The sequence below is a fragment of the Eptesicus fuscus genome, chromosome 11 (assembly GCF_027574615.1).
Source record: "Eptesicus fuscus isolate TK198812 chromosome 11, DD_ASM_mEF_20220401, whole genome shotgun sequence".
Classification (NCBI taxonomy): Eukaryota; Metazoa; Chordata; class Mammalia; order Chiroptera; family Vespertilionidae; genus Eptesicus; species Eptesicus fuscus.
In genome coordinates this window covers 79,118,301-79,134,168 of record NC_072483.1, presented here as the reverse complement: position 1 = coordinate 79,134,168, position 15,868 = coordinate 79,118,301, and the positions used below count along the sequence as shown (strand labels likewise).

General features: G+C 38.4%; 1 protein-coding gene across 30 annotated transcripts in view; it reads left to right on the top strand.

Annotated features, from left to right (window-relative positions):
- Positions 1–15,868, top strand: part of MAP2 (microtubule associated protein 2) — a 55,204-nt gene that overhangs the window by 21,550 nt on the left and 17,786 nt on the right. For 5 of the 30 annotated variants that reach the window (XM_054723024.1, XM_008145220.3, XM_008145219.3 and 2 more), the window contains exon 4: positions 13,197–13,258. In XM_054723024.1, the coding sequence (XP_054578999.1) occupies positions 13,197–13,258 (62 nt within the window). Of the gene's footprint in view, positions 1–3,958; positions 4,205–5,913; positions 9,646–9,847; positions 10,055–10,223; positions 10,359–13,196; positions 13,259–15,868 lie in introns of all 30 variants that reach the window. The other 25 variants (XM_054723009.1, XM_008145216.3, XM_028151120.2 and 22 more) reach the window with 17 other exon arrangements.

The following is a 15,868-nucleotide window of genomic DNA, read 5'->3' as shown; positions in this document are numbered from 1 at the left end:
ATTAAATGTTCAAAAGGATGCCTCTAGGACTTAGCACCCAAAGAGGGAGCCCTGCTGACTGCATTTTTCTTAGCAAGGCAGGGAAGAAAAATAATGCACTGTAGATTTTTATTAACAAGCTTGGCTCAGTGGATGGAGCGTGGGCCTGCGGACTGAAGGGTCCCGGGTTCGATTCCGGTCAAGGGCATGTACCTTGGTTGCGGGCACATACCCGGTGGGAGGTGTGCAGGAGGCAGCTAATCGATGTTTCTCTCTCATCGATGTTTCTAGCTCTCTATCCCTCTCCCTTCCTCTTGGTAAAAAATCAATAAAATATATTTTTAAAAAAAAGATTGAAATTAAACATTATTTTCTGGTTAAAATCGGTAACTAAAAATTAAATGTAACCAAAATGCTAACTATGTGAGCATCCCAGATAATTAAGGTTGTGCTTCAAACAGGACTATTTGCCCCCATCATCAAAGAGATCTTAACTACCTTCTTTTTTTCTGATAAATAAATTGATATAAACAAGAGAAATTAACCTACTTGAAAGAATATCTTCCAAAGGATGCATTTGTTTTGCAGTGCTTTGTCTCTATGCCAATGTTTCCATGGTTATTCTGACTTGTTTGAGGGGAATGTAGAGATAAGGTCTATTATGCAGCAGGGGTGTCAGTGCATTTGATTCATTAGATCAATTACAAGATTATTTACGGGATGGTTTCAATTCAGTAGCTCCAGAAGCATGAAACATTCACTGTCTCCCATCCCATCACCTTGGTCTGGCTAATCCTTCTCCGCTGTGCTGCTTCTGTGGCCCTTTGTGTCCTTGTGCAGGTGTTGTTTGTCTGTCTGATCTTGTGTCTGTCTTGTCCAGTTCTCCCTGCAGTTTCTTCCTGTGTGTCTGTTTGTAGATGAAGGGGCTGAGGATCAAGTGGGTCCTCTACACAGGTTCCCCAGCCACGAACCTGCCACCAGCGGGAAGAGGCGTAGACTCCTAGTCCCCTCCATCTCGGTGTCTGTGCCTGATGATGGCCCTTCCAATTCCGATGAGGAGTGCTATGAGCATCCTGTGTTCAGCTCACAGGGGACTACCTCTAGTGTGCTCCCCAGTGGCCCAGCGCAGAGTGCAGAGGCCCACTTAGGCCAGGAGAAAGGTGAACCAAGCATGGTCCCCTTTTGCTCCTCCTCCCCAGCCCACGGCTTTGACTACATGCATTATGTTAAGTGTGCCGTTATATATGGGGTGGGAGGGATAGGAGCATGTTTTTTTTCCATATGAAAGTGAAGTCCCTATATAGCTTATATCCATCCAAAGGCTTCAATAATTTATATAAAAGAAACCTTACTTGAGGCATGTGAGAATTTCCTTTTTCTGTATTGTTACTTCTAAAAAGGAAGCCAAGAAAGTGGGGGGCAGAAAGGGAGGAATCCAAAAAGGTTTAACTAAAATATGACTCCCTTCTGCTCCTTGCAAATAAATCAAACAGGGAAGAATATATTATCGTATCTAAACGAAAAGATGACCCTGAATATAGTTTTCCTTCCTTGGATACACAGACCAGTTATAAATAGCCATCTTTTTTAGTGCCATGTTAATATGATAGTTTTTGTTTAAGGCAGAATAAATGTTACAGAATAAATGTATTTCTCCACATCATTTAATTAACTGCAGAAACTACAGAGGCTCTTCCAGGTGACTAAATCTCACATCAGTAGATCACACCAGTAGAACTAAAGTGAAGGAAAAGATCCACAGCCTTTGTCATTCCAGCTTAATGAAGATGGGACACCCTGGTTTATAATTGGCTATGCTATGAGCAGTAGGCTGCATTGTGTCTCATTCTAAATAAGTAGTTTTGTAAAGAAAAAGTAATTAGAGCTAAAAAATTTTTGTTTAGGTGAAGAGATTATTTTCAAATAGGCAAAAATACCTTGCTTAAGTAAAGAGTTTATATTATACTAGAGGCCCGGTGCACAAAATTTGTGCACTTGGGGGGGGGGGCATCCCTCAGCCCAGCCTGTGCCCTCTCGCAGTCCAGGAGCCCTCAGGGAATGTCCAACTGATGGCTTAGGCCCACTCCCCACTGTGCTTGCCAACCATGATCCTGGCTTCTGGACGAGCGGCACTCCTCCTGTGGGAGTGCACTGACCACCAGGAGGCAGCTTCTGTGTTGAGCATCTGCCCCCTGGTGGTCAGTGCATGTCATAGTGGCCAGTTGTTCTGCCATTCAGTTGATTTTCATATTAGCCTTTTATTATATAGGATGGGACAATAGTTAATGGGTGGTTAAATAGTTCCAAGGCAGTGGGGATAAGCTCACTGACTATGTTCCTGATAATAAACTTCTTCCAAAACAGAAAGCACCAATGACTCAGACACTCTGATGGAGAACTATAACCTCTACTAAGTGAAACTAAGTTCTTCTAATAGTGTAAATTAAGACAATTAAGAAAAATATGTGGATTTTTGAATAAGGAACATGTGGAGTGGAAAACAAACATGATTTATACAAAATCATAAAATGAAAGGCTAAAAACTTACATGGATTTGGAAAACATGTAAATTAACTTGATTAGGCTTTATTCGATAAGGTGACATTAGCAGCCATATTAAAAGTCTTTTAGCTGTAATTAGAATCTCTAATTTTAAGGCATTATAAAACTGCCTTAGTAAATTAGAGTCTGAATTTTAAATGTTACTCCCATAGCTAAATTATGAAAATGAAAGTGTCTGCGTGCTAAATGTGAGGAATAGATGAAGTAGTTCTCTCCTCCCCCCAACTCCATGGGTTTTAATATTTCTCAAAAAGAAAACTCAGCTATCTATGTCTTTCTCACAGGGCCATTTAAACAATGTATTTCAGAGGAATTTTTATAAGAATTTTTTATCAGCAAACTACAAAACAGCTTATATATATTTCCTCTAATTTCTTAAGTGGTAAAATCAGATTTATTTTACTGTCATTTGAAGCACAATAACTCATGCCCTTCATAAGTTTGTTTTTATATTTTAAATATTAACATTTTGCATGTGATACACACCTTTTGGGGGGATATTTTGGCAGTTTGGTTGGCCACTCAATTATTTCCTTGGTGGTTGTGAATTGCAGAAATAAGACTTTATAGATAACATGTACATTTTCTTTCCTATTCAGTGTCAAAGGGAACTATGCATGAACCACATTATGAACATTTCAGGTTTAGTATTACGAAAACAGTTGTGTCCCAGAGGCAGACTTTTCTTAATAGGTTGAACTTGTCCCTGAGCCTTGTTTTTCAAAATATTTTACTTACTCTTTTAAAGTTTTTATATTCTCTAATATCATATAAGGTAGTGAAGGTAAAATAAATTGAGTTAGGCAGTCTTTCACCATTGAAATACTATTAAATAAATTGTATTTTAAATAGTTTTGGTGGACTTCATGATAAAGCTGTAAAGTTAATTGATTGGGTCTTATTTTGAGACCAAGACTTTTTTTTATTACCAGAGTCCTTTAGCAAAGTTTGCATGTTTTAAATAAAGTAATCAGAAATTCATATGTAGGGACTTCTTGCATTGGAGAAAACAGCACATGTCTAACTAGTGTAAAGTGTTTTGTTTTTTTCAGTACATCAATGCATCTTTCTTTTCACAACCATCTGTTATCTGGTAGCACCATCTCTTCCTTCCAACAAGCGTCTCACATGTGTGCAACTCACTGCCATTTCCACTAAGTGGTAATAGAGCCATAAAACCATTTCAGCTCTCAAATTTTAAGATAACCTTTTAATGAGACTTTAAAAGGCATCATTATTAGCAGATTCTACCTAAGTTTTCCAAGCAGTAATTAGTCTACATTGCATTAGAATATTAAATTGCTCATCCAAATGGTAAAAGAAATTCTCCTGAGCTGACAGTGTGCCTTGAATAATATTTCTGTTGTTGTGTGCATTGTTCTGTGGTCATGATGTCAACATCTTTTTCATCCCCAAGAAGAAGAAACGCTAGAGGGTCCAGTGGCTGAGGAAGAGAAACCTGACACTCTTCCTGGGAAAGAGTGTGGGGCTGCCCAGGTCTCAGGCCAACCCAAGGGCCTCAGTGAGGGCCAAGTGGCATCTAGTCTGGAGACCCATATAGTTCCTGAAGAGAGTGCCCCAGCAGGGGCCCCGCAGGAGAAAAGTATAAAAGAGGTCACGGAGGTGTCTCCAGAAGTAAAAACCCCTTCCTCTGCCAGGGAAGGTGTGTCTTTCTCAGGATTTGCATGTGTCTTGTTGCAAATGATCTCTCCAGCAGCTGACCAACCTGATGCCTTCCCAGTGCTATTCCATTTCTGAGTCTTCTCATGAACCCAAAACCACTGACAGGCTTGCCGAGCGGAGGGTGTGGCTTGCGCAGGTGCCCTGTGGCAGCTTGGTTTTCCGCCGCTGCAGCTGATTCCTGGTTTTACGTTGCCATGATACAATACGCTTTGCAGCCAGGCTGATAACGCTGTGTGAGCTTTTTGTCCCTCCGCCCCCTCTCATCTCAAATGTTTGCCAGTCACATTGCTAATACATGTGTATTTTTATTTGTTTATTTTTGGGACAGCAATTCATATGCTTTTGTTTCAAGTCGCAGAGTTGAATTTTCGCACATAGAGGCTTAAGTGATAGAATCATTTTTGTTTGCAACCGCAATACGCTCTATTTTTTATGCTTCAATGAGGACTGGTTTGGTTTTCTTAAAAGCTCCCGCTGATGCTTCTCATATCATTTCCTTTCCATGGCAGCCAACCCCTTTGGTCATCCCCATATCTCTTGAGTTTTCATTCATCTGATCTTTATTAGAAGTTCATAAACTATTTTTTTCTATTACAACAAGACACACAAGTATATAAGGTAATGATGATCCATACACTTGCTCTTCAAGAGATGACTGGATTTTATTATTTCCCCCCAAATATTTTCCAGATAAATATATTTGGCCCTATTGGCCACAGTGAAATACCTTTAACCTTAAAACACAAGTGAAACTCTGAAGCCTTCTTGATTGGTGAACAAGTTAAAAAAAAGAGTCATTTATTCCTGTGGAACATCTTTAAAGGCAATACTGGTGGATGCTTCCAGTTGATTGTGTTCCAGGGAATGAGGAATTAGGTGGTGACCAAGGAAAGAAAGATATTATATAGTTGATACTCTTTAAAATTTTATTACTCATATGACTTTCCAGTACTAACATTATAATTCAGATTTTCTTATATTTATCATAAAGACTAAGTAATATTTGTTAAGAATTTTGAATCCATGATAGACATTGACTAGTCAATTCTTAGGCTATATCATATCATATAAAGTCAATAACAAATATTAATATTCCTGAAATTTAATCTTAATGAATTTTTAAAAATTATTTCAGTAATTGTTTAATACCCCCAAAATTTGTTGATCAAGATATTTGAAATCATAAACTTTTATTATAAATGAATTGACCTCTGCCCATGGCCTACCAATTTACTTTTAAATGAGAAAACAATAAGTTCAGTAGAAATCAGTCCTTTTCCATATTTAGTCCTTTTCCATATTGAGTTTTGCACCCTAATATTAGCTACATATCAGTATTATTTAATTCACAATTTTTATCTGAAGAAGGAATGTAATTTTTTCTTCTACACTACTTATGACATATTGTTTAGAAGAGACTAAACAAAGGACAAAAGGATAGTCAAAATATACTTTCTTACAATTTCTGTATGCATTCATTCACAATGAGAGCTCATTTTAGCAACACTACAAATATATCTCAATCCTGACATTTTCATATTGATTTTTAAATGGGTAGCATGTGTGCATGTTCCATAGTTTTTCTTTTTACCCTGCCACTCATTTGTCATTTCAAAATATAATTTTAAGCTTACTGCCTGAAAGCACTTGCCTATTGTTTTTTTAAAAAAATCAACCCAATTGCTTCAGGTTTACTTACAGCCTCGAAGATGGAGTTCCGTGATCAACAGGAATTGACTGCCTCTTTACCTGAGCCATTAGACAAGAAAGAAAAGGAGTTGGAGAATCAAAGTAAGCCTGGTGAAGATCTTAAACATGCTGCCTTAGTTTCTCAGCCTGAGACAACTGAAATGTCCCCAGATAAAAAGGACAGACAACGCCCAGAAGAAGGAAGAGTGCCTCTCACTCTATTTGGGCACACTCTTGGTGCCGGCCTGGAAGACTCGAAACAGAAGGCAGAACCAAGCCTAGTGGTCCCTGGTATTGACCTTCCTCCAGAAACCCCAGTTCCAAAAGAACAAAAGGACTGGTTCATCGAAATGCCAGTGGAAACAAAAAAGGATGAGTGGGGTTTAGTTGCTCCGATATCTCCTGGCCCTCTAACACCCATGAGGAAAACAGATGTATTTGAAGATATCCCAAAATGGGAAGGGAAGCAATTTGATTCTCCCATGCCGAGTCCTTTTCACAGTGGAAGTTTCACTCTCCCTTCAGATGTTATGAAGAATGAAATAGTTGAAGAAGCATCACCTTTTCCCCCTGCCCTATTACAGTCAGATGACAAAAATCTGGAAGAAACCAGTGGCCCAGTAACTGCCAAAGACACTTCTAAAGTTGAAGAGCCCCATAAGGATAAACCTTACAAAATGGCAGAAGTACCAGCCTCAGAGGCAATTCCCTCACCCAAAGATGCCCACATTCTGGATGTAGAAGAATGTGTCCCAGAGAAAGTTTTGGAAGAAGAAAAAGGAGCAATAAAGCAAGAAAGTGTGCAGAAAAAAGAGACGTCCACCCTTAGTGGTCAGGAATCTTCACTGACTGAAAAGGAATCTCAGCTAAAGCTTGAGGAAAAGACAACCATTCCTGACAAAGAAACCATGCTGAAAGAGAGCGAGCCCCCCAAACCGACAGACAAAGAAACAGGTGTAATTCAGCCCTCCACAGAGCATACTTTCTCAAAAGAAGAACAGAAAGACCAACAGCCTACCACAAATACATTAAAACAGGAGTCATTCCCTGTGAGTTTGGAGCAAGCAGTTACAAGTTCAGCCATGACCTCTAAAGCACTGGAGAAAGAACCAGCTGTGCTAAGTGAGAAGAATGCTATCGAGGATCTGTTTGAAGAAAAGGTTGCTGACCAAGGTAATAAAGTTGAAGGAGTTGGGGGTGCAACATTAGCTGAGCTTGACATGCCATTTTATGAAGATAAGTCAGGAATGTCCAAGTACTTTGAAACATCTGCCTTGAAAGAAGAAGTGACAAAAAGCTTCCAGCCAGGAAGTGATTACTATGAACTGAGTGACACAAGAGAAAGTGCCCAAGAGCCTTTTGATACTGTATCTCCCCTGCATAAACATGGTGACAAGGGACTTCAGGCAGGTAAAGAATCCCAGCCCGGTGCTCCAGCACAAGAAGCAGGGTATAGCACTCTTGCAAAGAGTTATCCACCTGATTTACCTGAAGAGCCCAGTTCTCCTCAAGAAAGAATGTTCACTATTGATCCAAAAGTGTACGGGGAGAAAAGAGATCTCCACAGTAAGAATAAGGATGATTTGACACTAAGCAGGAGTTTAGGACTTGGTGGTAGGTCTGCAATAGAACAAAGAAGCATGTCCATCAATTTGCCCATGTCTTGCCTGGATTCCATAGCCCTTGGATTTAACTTTAGTCGGGGGCATGATCTTTCTCCTCTGGCTTCTGATATTCTAACCAACACCAGTGGAAGTATGGACGAAGGGGATGATTACCTCCCAGCCACTACCCCAGCACTGGAGAAGGCCCCTTGCTTCCCAATAGAAAGCAAAGAGGAAGAAGAACAGATACAGGGGGAAAAAGCTACCAGAGAGGGAAATACTCAAGTCGAGACAGCGTGTGAATCGCCATTCCTAGCCCAAGATTATTACAAAAACGGTACTGTCATGGCCCCTGACCTGCCTGAAATGCTAGATCTGGCAGGCACAAGATCAAGACTAGCTTCTGTGAGTGCAGACACTGAGGTTGGCAGGAGGAAATCAGTCCCATCAGGGAATGTCATTGAGGAGAATCGTACTGGCTTGCCCCCTGTCACCGATGAAAACCACGTCATTGTTAAAACGGACAGCCAGCTCGAAGACATGGGCTACTGTGTGTTCAATAAATACACGGTCCCACTCCCATCACCTGTTCAAGACAGTGAGAATTTATCAGGAGACAGTGGTTCCTTTTACGAAGGCACTGATGATAAAGTACGAAGAGATTTGGCCACAGACCTTTCATTGGTTGAAGTAAAATTGGCAGCTGCTGGAAGAGTCAGAGATGAGTTCAGTGCTGAGAAAGAAGTATCTCCACAACCAGGACTGAGTAGGGAGTTTGATCAGGAGAGGAAAGCAAATGATAAGTTGGACACTGTACTAGAAAAGAGTGAAGAACATACTGATTCAAAAGAACATGCCCGGGAATCCGAAGAGGCTGGTGACAAAGTTGAAACATTTGGATTAGGAATAACCTACGAGCATGCTTTGGCCAAAGAACTGACAGTGTCAAAAGATGCATCACCTGCCATGGCCGAGAAAGCAGAGAAAGGTCTCGGCTCAGTGCCAGAGGTAGCTGAAGCAGAACAATCCAAAACAGCTGGATCAGAACTGAATTTTGCCGCAAAGAAAGCTGAGCAGGGTCACTTAGATGTTAAAATCAGTGAGTTTGGACAGATGGCCTCAGGGCTGAATGTAGATGCTGGAAAGTCAACAGAGCCTAAATTCGAGGCCACACAAGACCTCACTCTCTTATCTGGGACACCTCAGGAGGCAGATGTGTTTATGGGCGTCGAGTCAGGCCACATGAGAGAAGGCACCAAAGTCAGTGAGACAGAAGTCAAGGAGAAAGTGGCCAAGCCTGACTTGGTACACCAGGAGGCTGTGGACAAAGAAGAGTCCTACGAGTCCAGTGGCGAGCATGAAAGCCTGACCATGGAGTCCTTGAAGCCTGAGGAGGGCAAGAAGGAAACTTCCCCAGAATCTTCTCTAATTCAAGACGACATTGCCATCAAATTGTCAGTGGAAGTTCCTTGTGCACCTGCTGTTTCAGAGGCCGAGTTAGCCCAGGACGAGAGAGCGGATGTCCAGTTGGAATCTATTCAGCCACCCAAAGAAGAAAGCAAAGAGACCCCAGGTATCTCCATCACACCCTCTGATGTTACAGAGCCGTTGCTTGAAGCCGTCGAGGCTGAACCAGCAGAAGCTCAAAAGGAGGAAGAAGAGATCGAAGCGCGGGGAGAATATGATAAACTGCTTTTTCGCTCAGACACCCTTCAGATTACTGACCTGGGTGTCGCGGGTGTCCGGGAGGAAATTGTGGAGACCTGCCCAGGCGAACACAAAGGAGTGATCGAGTCTGTGGTGACCATTGAGGATGACTTCATCACTGTAGTGCAGACCACAACTGATGAAGGGGAGTCCGGTTCCCACAGTGTGCGTTTTGCAGCCCTGGAGCAGCCAGAGGTGGAGAGGAGGCCATCCCCTCATGCCGAGGAAGAGCTGGAAGTAGAAGAGGCAGCGGAAGCCCAGGCAGAACCCAAGGATGGCGCCCCCAAGGCTCCGGCTTCCCCTGAGAGAGAAGTGGCTGGGCTCTCAGAGTACAAGACAGAAACCTATGATGATTACAAAGACGAGACCACCATTGATGACTCCATCATGGATGCTGACAGCCTCTGGGTGGACACTCAAGGTGTGCTTTTTTTTTTTTTTTAATTTTCTGCTCCCAAAGAAAATCCCATAACCTAATGGATTTTTTTCCTTCATTTTAAACATTTAAAAACGCCCCTTTGTCTCTTTATTTTGCATTTTGTTCAATGGATGAAGGATTCTGTACATTTGTTACTAATGTTCTTCTTGTTGTTCTTGTTGTCATGATTTGCTTTGATTCGCAGATGATGATAGGAGCATCATGACAGAACAGTTAGAAACTATTCCTAAAGAGGAGAAAGCTGAAAAGGAAGCTCGGAGACCATCTCTCGAGAAACATAGAAAAGAAAAGCCTTTTAAAACCGGGAGAGGCAGAATTTCCACTCCTGAAAGAAAAATAGCTAAAAAGGAACCTAGCACAGTCTCCAGAGATGAAGTGAGAAGGAAAAAAGGTTCATTTAACAATCACTTCTTTAAAAATGTTTGTGAAGTAATTCGTTATTACTCTTTTTATAGAAGAAACTTCTAACAGTGGTAACTATTTAATGAAATTTTGTTCGGTTTTGTTCCAAGTGTTTATTTTCTCCTGATGGTATGCTTTTTGTGTTTTCTTATTCATAGCAGTTTATAAGAAGGCTGAACTTGCTAAAAAAACAGAAGTTCAGGCCCACTCTCCTTCCAGGAAATTCATTTTAAAACCTGCTATCAAATATACTAGACCAACTCAACTCTCCTGTGTTAAGCGGAAAACGACAGGTGACTGTTCAATTCTGCAATGTGGCTGGCAAACATAGACATGTTTTGTTTTGTTTTTGTTTTTTAAATTTCATTACCGTAGCAGCTTCTTCATTTTATTTTTCTTCCAAAAGTATCTCAGTAGTCATGAACGATTTCAGCTATTACGTGTCTTGTATCATTATTCTTTTTTTTTTTCCCTCCCTGCAGAAGAGGTCATGACCATCTGTTTCTTTGTCATGCTCAGACTTAACAGTGATTGTATCTTGGCATTGTGCTCTAGTGTCACGTTCTGGGGATTCGTATTTTCATTCTGTGTGTTTGGTTAGACGATGGCGATGAATATAACCGTGGTATGCATTCTCATTATTTTGCTTATTTATCTCCCTCATGCTTAAACCCATATGTATTTGTCCTATTTTCTAAATTGTTACTGCCAAATCTGTTACTGATGTTGATGAACTTACTAAAAGCCACCAAGAATGCATAGTGATTTAGAGATTGAAAATGAAAAGCACATCTGAGTTAAAATAGTGGTTGCACAGTTACTTTGCTTTGGATGACAGAGGGGGGAAAAGAAAACAAAATTATCTGATAATCTCCTCAAATTTTATTTCTCAGATACAAAATTATAAAGGTTTTTCAATCTACGGGATGTATCTCTCAGCTGATATTTCATCATTGGGCTTTTCTTAAATGTGTTGGGTCCTATATTATTCAGTGTTCAGTAATCAAAGATAAAACTCTCTCTCCTCACAGAATTTCTTAGAGTTTAGGTGTATTTCTATTTTACTGCCTTCTTATTTTTTTCTTCTTCAAATATACTTTCTTTTTTTTACTGTTGAAAAAGTGATGGAATGAAGGAGCACAGCATGTTACAAATCATGTAAAAGCCATCAAATATCTATAATGCAAACGCCATTCCTAAATTGTAGTATTAAGTATTTATTTACATGTATAATTATACTATGAAATCTTAATTTACAACATATTTTATTTTAACATTTGTTAAGTGGCATACTTGCAGTCTACAAAATTAGATATCAGATTGCTAAATCAGGAAGGACTATTTTGCTTTCCATTATACATTAGAAGTGCCTTTTTATAAACATTCAGATGGTTTTAAATGTTAAGAGCAGCATTAACCTTTGTAAAAAAAAAAAAATCCAGATCATTGATGGTTTTGTGGTAGCTGCTAATATCTCAAGTATTTTGTATTTGTGTCCTTCATGTTGGAATCGCTTAATATGCTTTTCTTCAAGAACTAGTCTCAAAGGTAGTATTTGAAAGTGGAAGACTTACAGTTGTGTACAAACACTGATAATAAAGATTCAGGATGAGGAGTTACTCTACTTAATAGTTAGGAATTGACATGCCATCTCTAAATCTTATATCCACACCTTAGATCATTTTTTCATTAAACATTCAATTTTCCTTCTAGTTAGCCAGATACTTGGGCAGGCAGAAACTCTTGATTTGGGCATAAAATCCTATATTCTACTTGAAAGGATGAAAGAATATATCAGGATTGTGGAATTTCAGAGGAAATGTCAAATGGTGTGGTGAAGTACCTACATGTCATTTCTATTCAAGATCTGTGTACTAATTAGGATCTTCCTTACTCTATTCAAAGGTTATACTCAAGCAGAAAGCATATACCAAACAGGGTGACATTGGCTTGTAGCAAACCTTATGACACAGACATTTGAGAAGAAAAAAAAATGGAACTAGTAAGGATACATCATTTTCACAGCTTCTTCCTCAAAAAAAAAAAAATCAGTTCCAGAATCTGTGAATAATCTTACTAACCAATCCTAAATAGCACGTAGCATATTGTAGACAGTTATTATTTTTGTGTTAGAGCTGCAGATGGCATAAGGAACTTTCTGAAACTCATTCGAAATGCTTACTAGTATAAGGATAAGGATTCCCCCGCCCCCCACTGAGGATTTCTCTTTTATGAAAGAAAATTAAGGAGGAAGTAAATTCGCAAGCTTGTATCTTCCATTTTAAGCACAACTTTTAAATGCAGGTAGTTTTCCAAAACACAAAGGATTGTTTTCAGTCATGAGAGATATTTAAAGTCAAGTCAGGTAAGTCATCGACAGAAAATATGCTGGAGATAATGGAGTTTCAAATTGACACCAGAAGTATTAAAAGAGTAGCAAGAGAAACAACAGTAACAGATGTGGTAATAATTTCATGCAGTAAGTTCATGTGTAGGGCATGTTCTCTATATGACCGAAGTCAAAGTTCTCTCATGTTTTCTCTCTTCGACAAACTTTTTCTTCCCTTCTCTGCTCATGTGATATGTTTCACATCGAACAAGTGTGTCATTCATATTGTAAAATGAAAGGGTGCAGAGGGAAAAGGGCTTGCCTGACCATCAGCGTTTGGAATATGAAAGGCAGAAATACCTGTAGGTATGCCAATGGCTGCAAAAAGAGGGTTTGGGAATCTTCATAAGCTCTCTTTTATATTATGCCAACTGGAGGAACCAGCCAGTCCCCTTTTCCTTAAGTTCTATAGCATTCAGATTGCTATTCTGTAACTCCCGTTCTAAAGGATCTATCCTCATGTAGTAATAATTTAAAGGTACATTGGTAACCAATAGAAAATTATCTGGTGTGCTTAACCTGTGCTTTGGTAAACCCTGGGCTATCTTAATGAGCACACCCTATAGTGGAGTGTTGTTTCTTTATTCAGGTTTCTTTAGGTTACTGAGTTTGAGTCTCAAAATAAGCAAAATTTTGCTTTGCATTAGGCTGTTGACACAACTAAATATTCAAAGTGAAGAAAGCATGCGTGTGTTGTTTAGCCATTGAGTTTGGGGTTATCTGTGTCTTCTCTCTCCCACAGCAGCAGGTGGTGAATCGTATCAGGTTCCCAGTGTATTTAAACAGACAAAGGACAAAGTCTCTGTGAGTAAAATAACTTTTTCCCTGTTCTTCACTTGAAGCTCCTCTTGGTATTAGTGGCAATGTTTTACTAACTTTAGATATAAGTTAGACTTTAGCTGTTTACTCTTAACTGTCATTGTAAAGCAGAATGATTCTCGGTGGCATTCGGGCATGTCTTAATGTCTTCTGGAATGACTTGTTGGTGAGGGCTGCTCTTTATTAGGAAGACAAAACATACAAAACAGCACAATGATCTGGTAAAAAGGGGGGGAGCCCAATTATTTAGTTTTCATAGATTCAAGATAAACCATTATAGTCAACACAAAATTAAATTTTATAATACATATTTATTATGTCTATCAAAAAGGAATCTGAGCCGAAACTGGTTTGGCTCAGTGGATAGAGCGTTGGCCTGCGAACTGAAGGGTCCCGGGTTCGATTCTGGTCAAGGGCATGTACCTTGGTTGCGGGCACATCCCCGGTAGGGGGTGTGCAGGAGGCAGCTGATCGATGTTTCTCTCTCATCAATGTTTCTAACTTTCTGTCCCTCTCCCTTCCTCTCTGTAAAAAAATCAATAAAATATATTTTTTTAAAAAGGAATCTGAGCAAATTAAGCATGTAGATGAGCAAAAGTTAGTAAAAATATTATAATCCCCTTATCTAAAGACAACTAGTTACCATTTTGATGTAAAATCTTTTTTTTCTACACATTTATAGGTTTAATAACAAAAGCACAATGTATCAATTGTTTAAACAGTAAACAGAATTCCATGTCACTGAACATTCTTATACATTATCTTAATGACTATATCACATTGCATTTTATTTATTCATAGTATATACTTAATTAACTCCCTATTATTCAAACTATTTTTGTTATTTTTAGCAATATTATTATGCAGAAATCATTTTTTGCTAAATCCTATAAATGCATCCCTGTGCATTTCCAGTAGTGAAATAATTGTTTCAAGAAGAAGGTCCATATTTAAAGTTTTTGATCAAGGTTGTCAGATTGTCCTCCATTAAGATTCTCCTGACTTTTATGTCCAGCTGTATATAAAAGCACCCACATTCACCATTGTTACTAGCTATCCCTATACTTTTTCTATATTTCTCAAGTTATGAAGATGAAATATCTTACTGTTCTAATTTGCTTGTATTGATGATATTTAACTTCTTTATATGTTTAAAATCTTTTTTAGTTTTTTATTTTGTGAACTTTATTTTTATATTATTAACCATATTTTTAAAACTTTCAAAAGACCAAAGTCAACATGACTTTTCTTATTGAAAGAAAAATCGTAAAGAGTACTAATAAAATCCTAAAATTACAACAGATCATTTGAATGATGTTAATTAGTAACATATCACAGTGTTCTCAGCCAACATGTATGATATGTGAATCACAATTCTTTGTTTAGCTTTTTAAAAACAAGATTTTAGACTTCCACTTTTTATTTATTGTGAAAAATAGGAATTCATTTTTAATAACAGCCAGACTTTCATATAATCCTGAACACAAGGAGTTTTATGTTGATAAAAACATAAATAGATATATATTTATTTAATTTTTATATAGATGTTTTCAGATATAGTCTTGAACACATGGCAAGCAATAGAATCCATTTATTGCTTTGGTAAATATTAGTGTTTATTTTGAAAACACTGATTTTAAGATTTGTATGTCTTCACCTTCTGTTTCTGATGAGCAACTAGTCAGTTGTGGTGTGTAAGAGCTGGGCTAGAACAGACCAGGTCCGATATTAACGATATTATCTTTTCTTCCTGTGTCTTCATTTTCCAAAAATAATGGAAGGGGTAAAAATTCCTATTTCATAGGTTAACTGTAAACATTAAGTATAGTAATTTTATAAAATAGTGCCTAGAACATAGCATTTAACAGTGATAGTTGCTATTATTATTATTATTGTTAGTATTATTTGAAAGGTGCAAATCTTTGGCAGCAGATATGGAAAGTAAATTTGAGCTTTCTCCCAGTAGGGAAAGAATGTTTCAGTGTACATTGTTTGAAAAAAGTTTAGGAAATTTTTTTAAAGTGCCTTTGCCTTTGATTAATTCAACAGGAACTGGCATTCAATGCTTACACTTAAGACAGAAACCGTATACATCTTCTGACACAAAATGAACTTTTTTCCCTTGTAAATACCCATCTCATTTCTCTGAGGAAAATTAGACCACCATTCTTTCCAGCTGTTTTTCATTTAGCATCCCTCTTTTTCCTTCCCTTGTAACCTCATTTTTTTTTTCTGTTCCTTAAAACCCTAAGATAAACTTTTCTTTTTCTCTGATATTCAGTACACCCATCAGAAGTTATCTCCGATTTTTCAATTGACCTTTATTGTGAACCTGACCTATAAACCTTCATTTCATTTTGATTTTTTGTTTGTTCATTTTATTTTGGTTTTGTTTTTAGCATCAGATTAATAGTTTTCTTTTATAATTTGTGGCAATTCAGTCACTCATTTTTCTTTCCTATATTCACACTTTTGGAATTCACTATTTTGTGGGTAGCATCAATAAAAATTTTTAAAAAATGACTTCGGCTGACCCAGTTAACACTTCCCAGACAAGGTGCTGGCTCTGTAAAACAGGAAGTGAATTGTGCAACC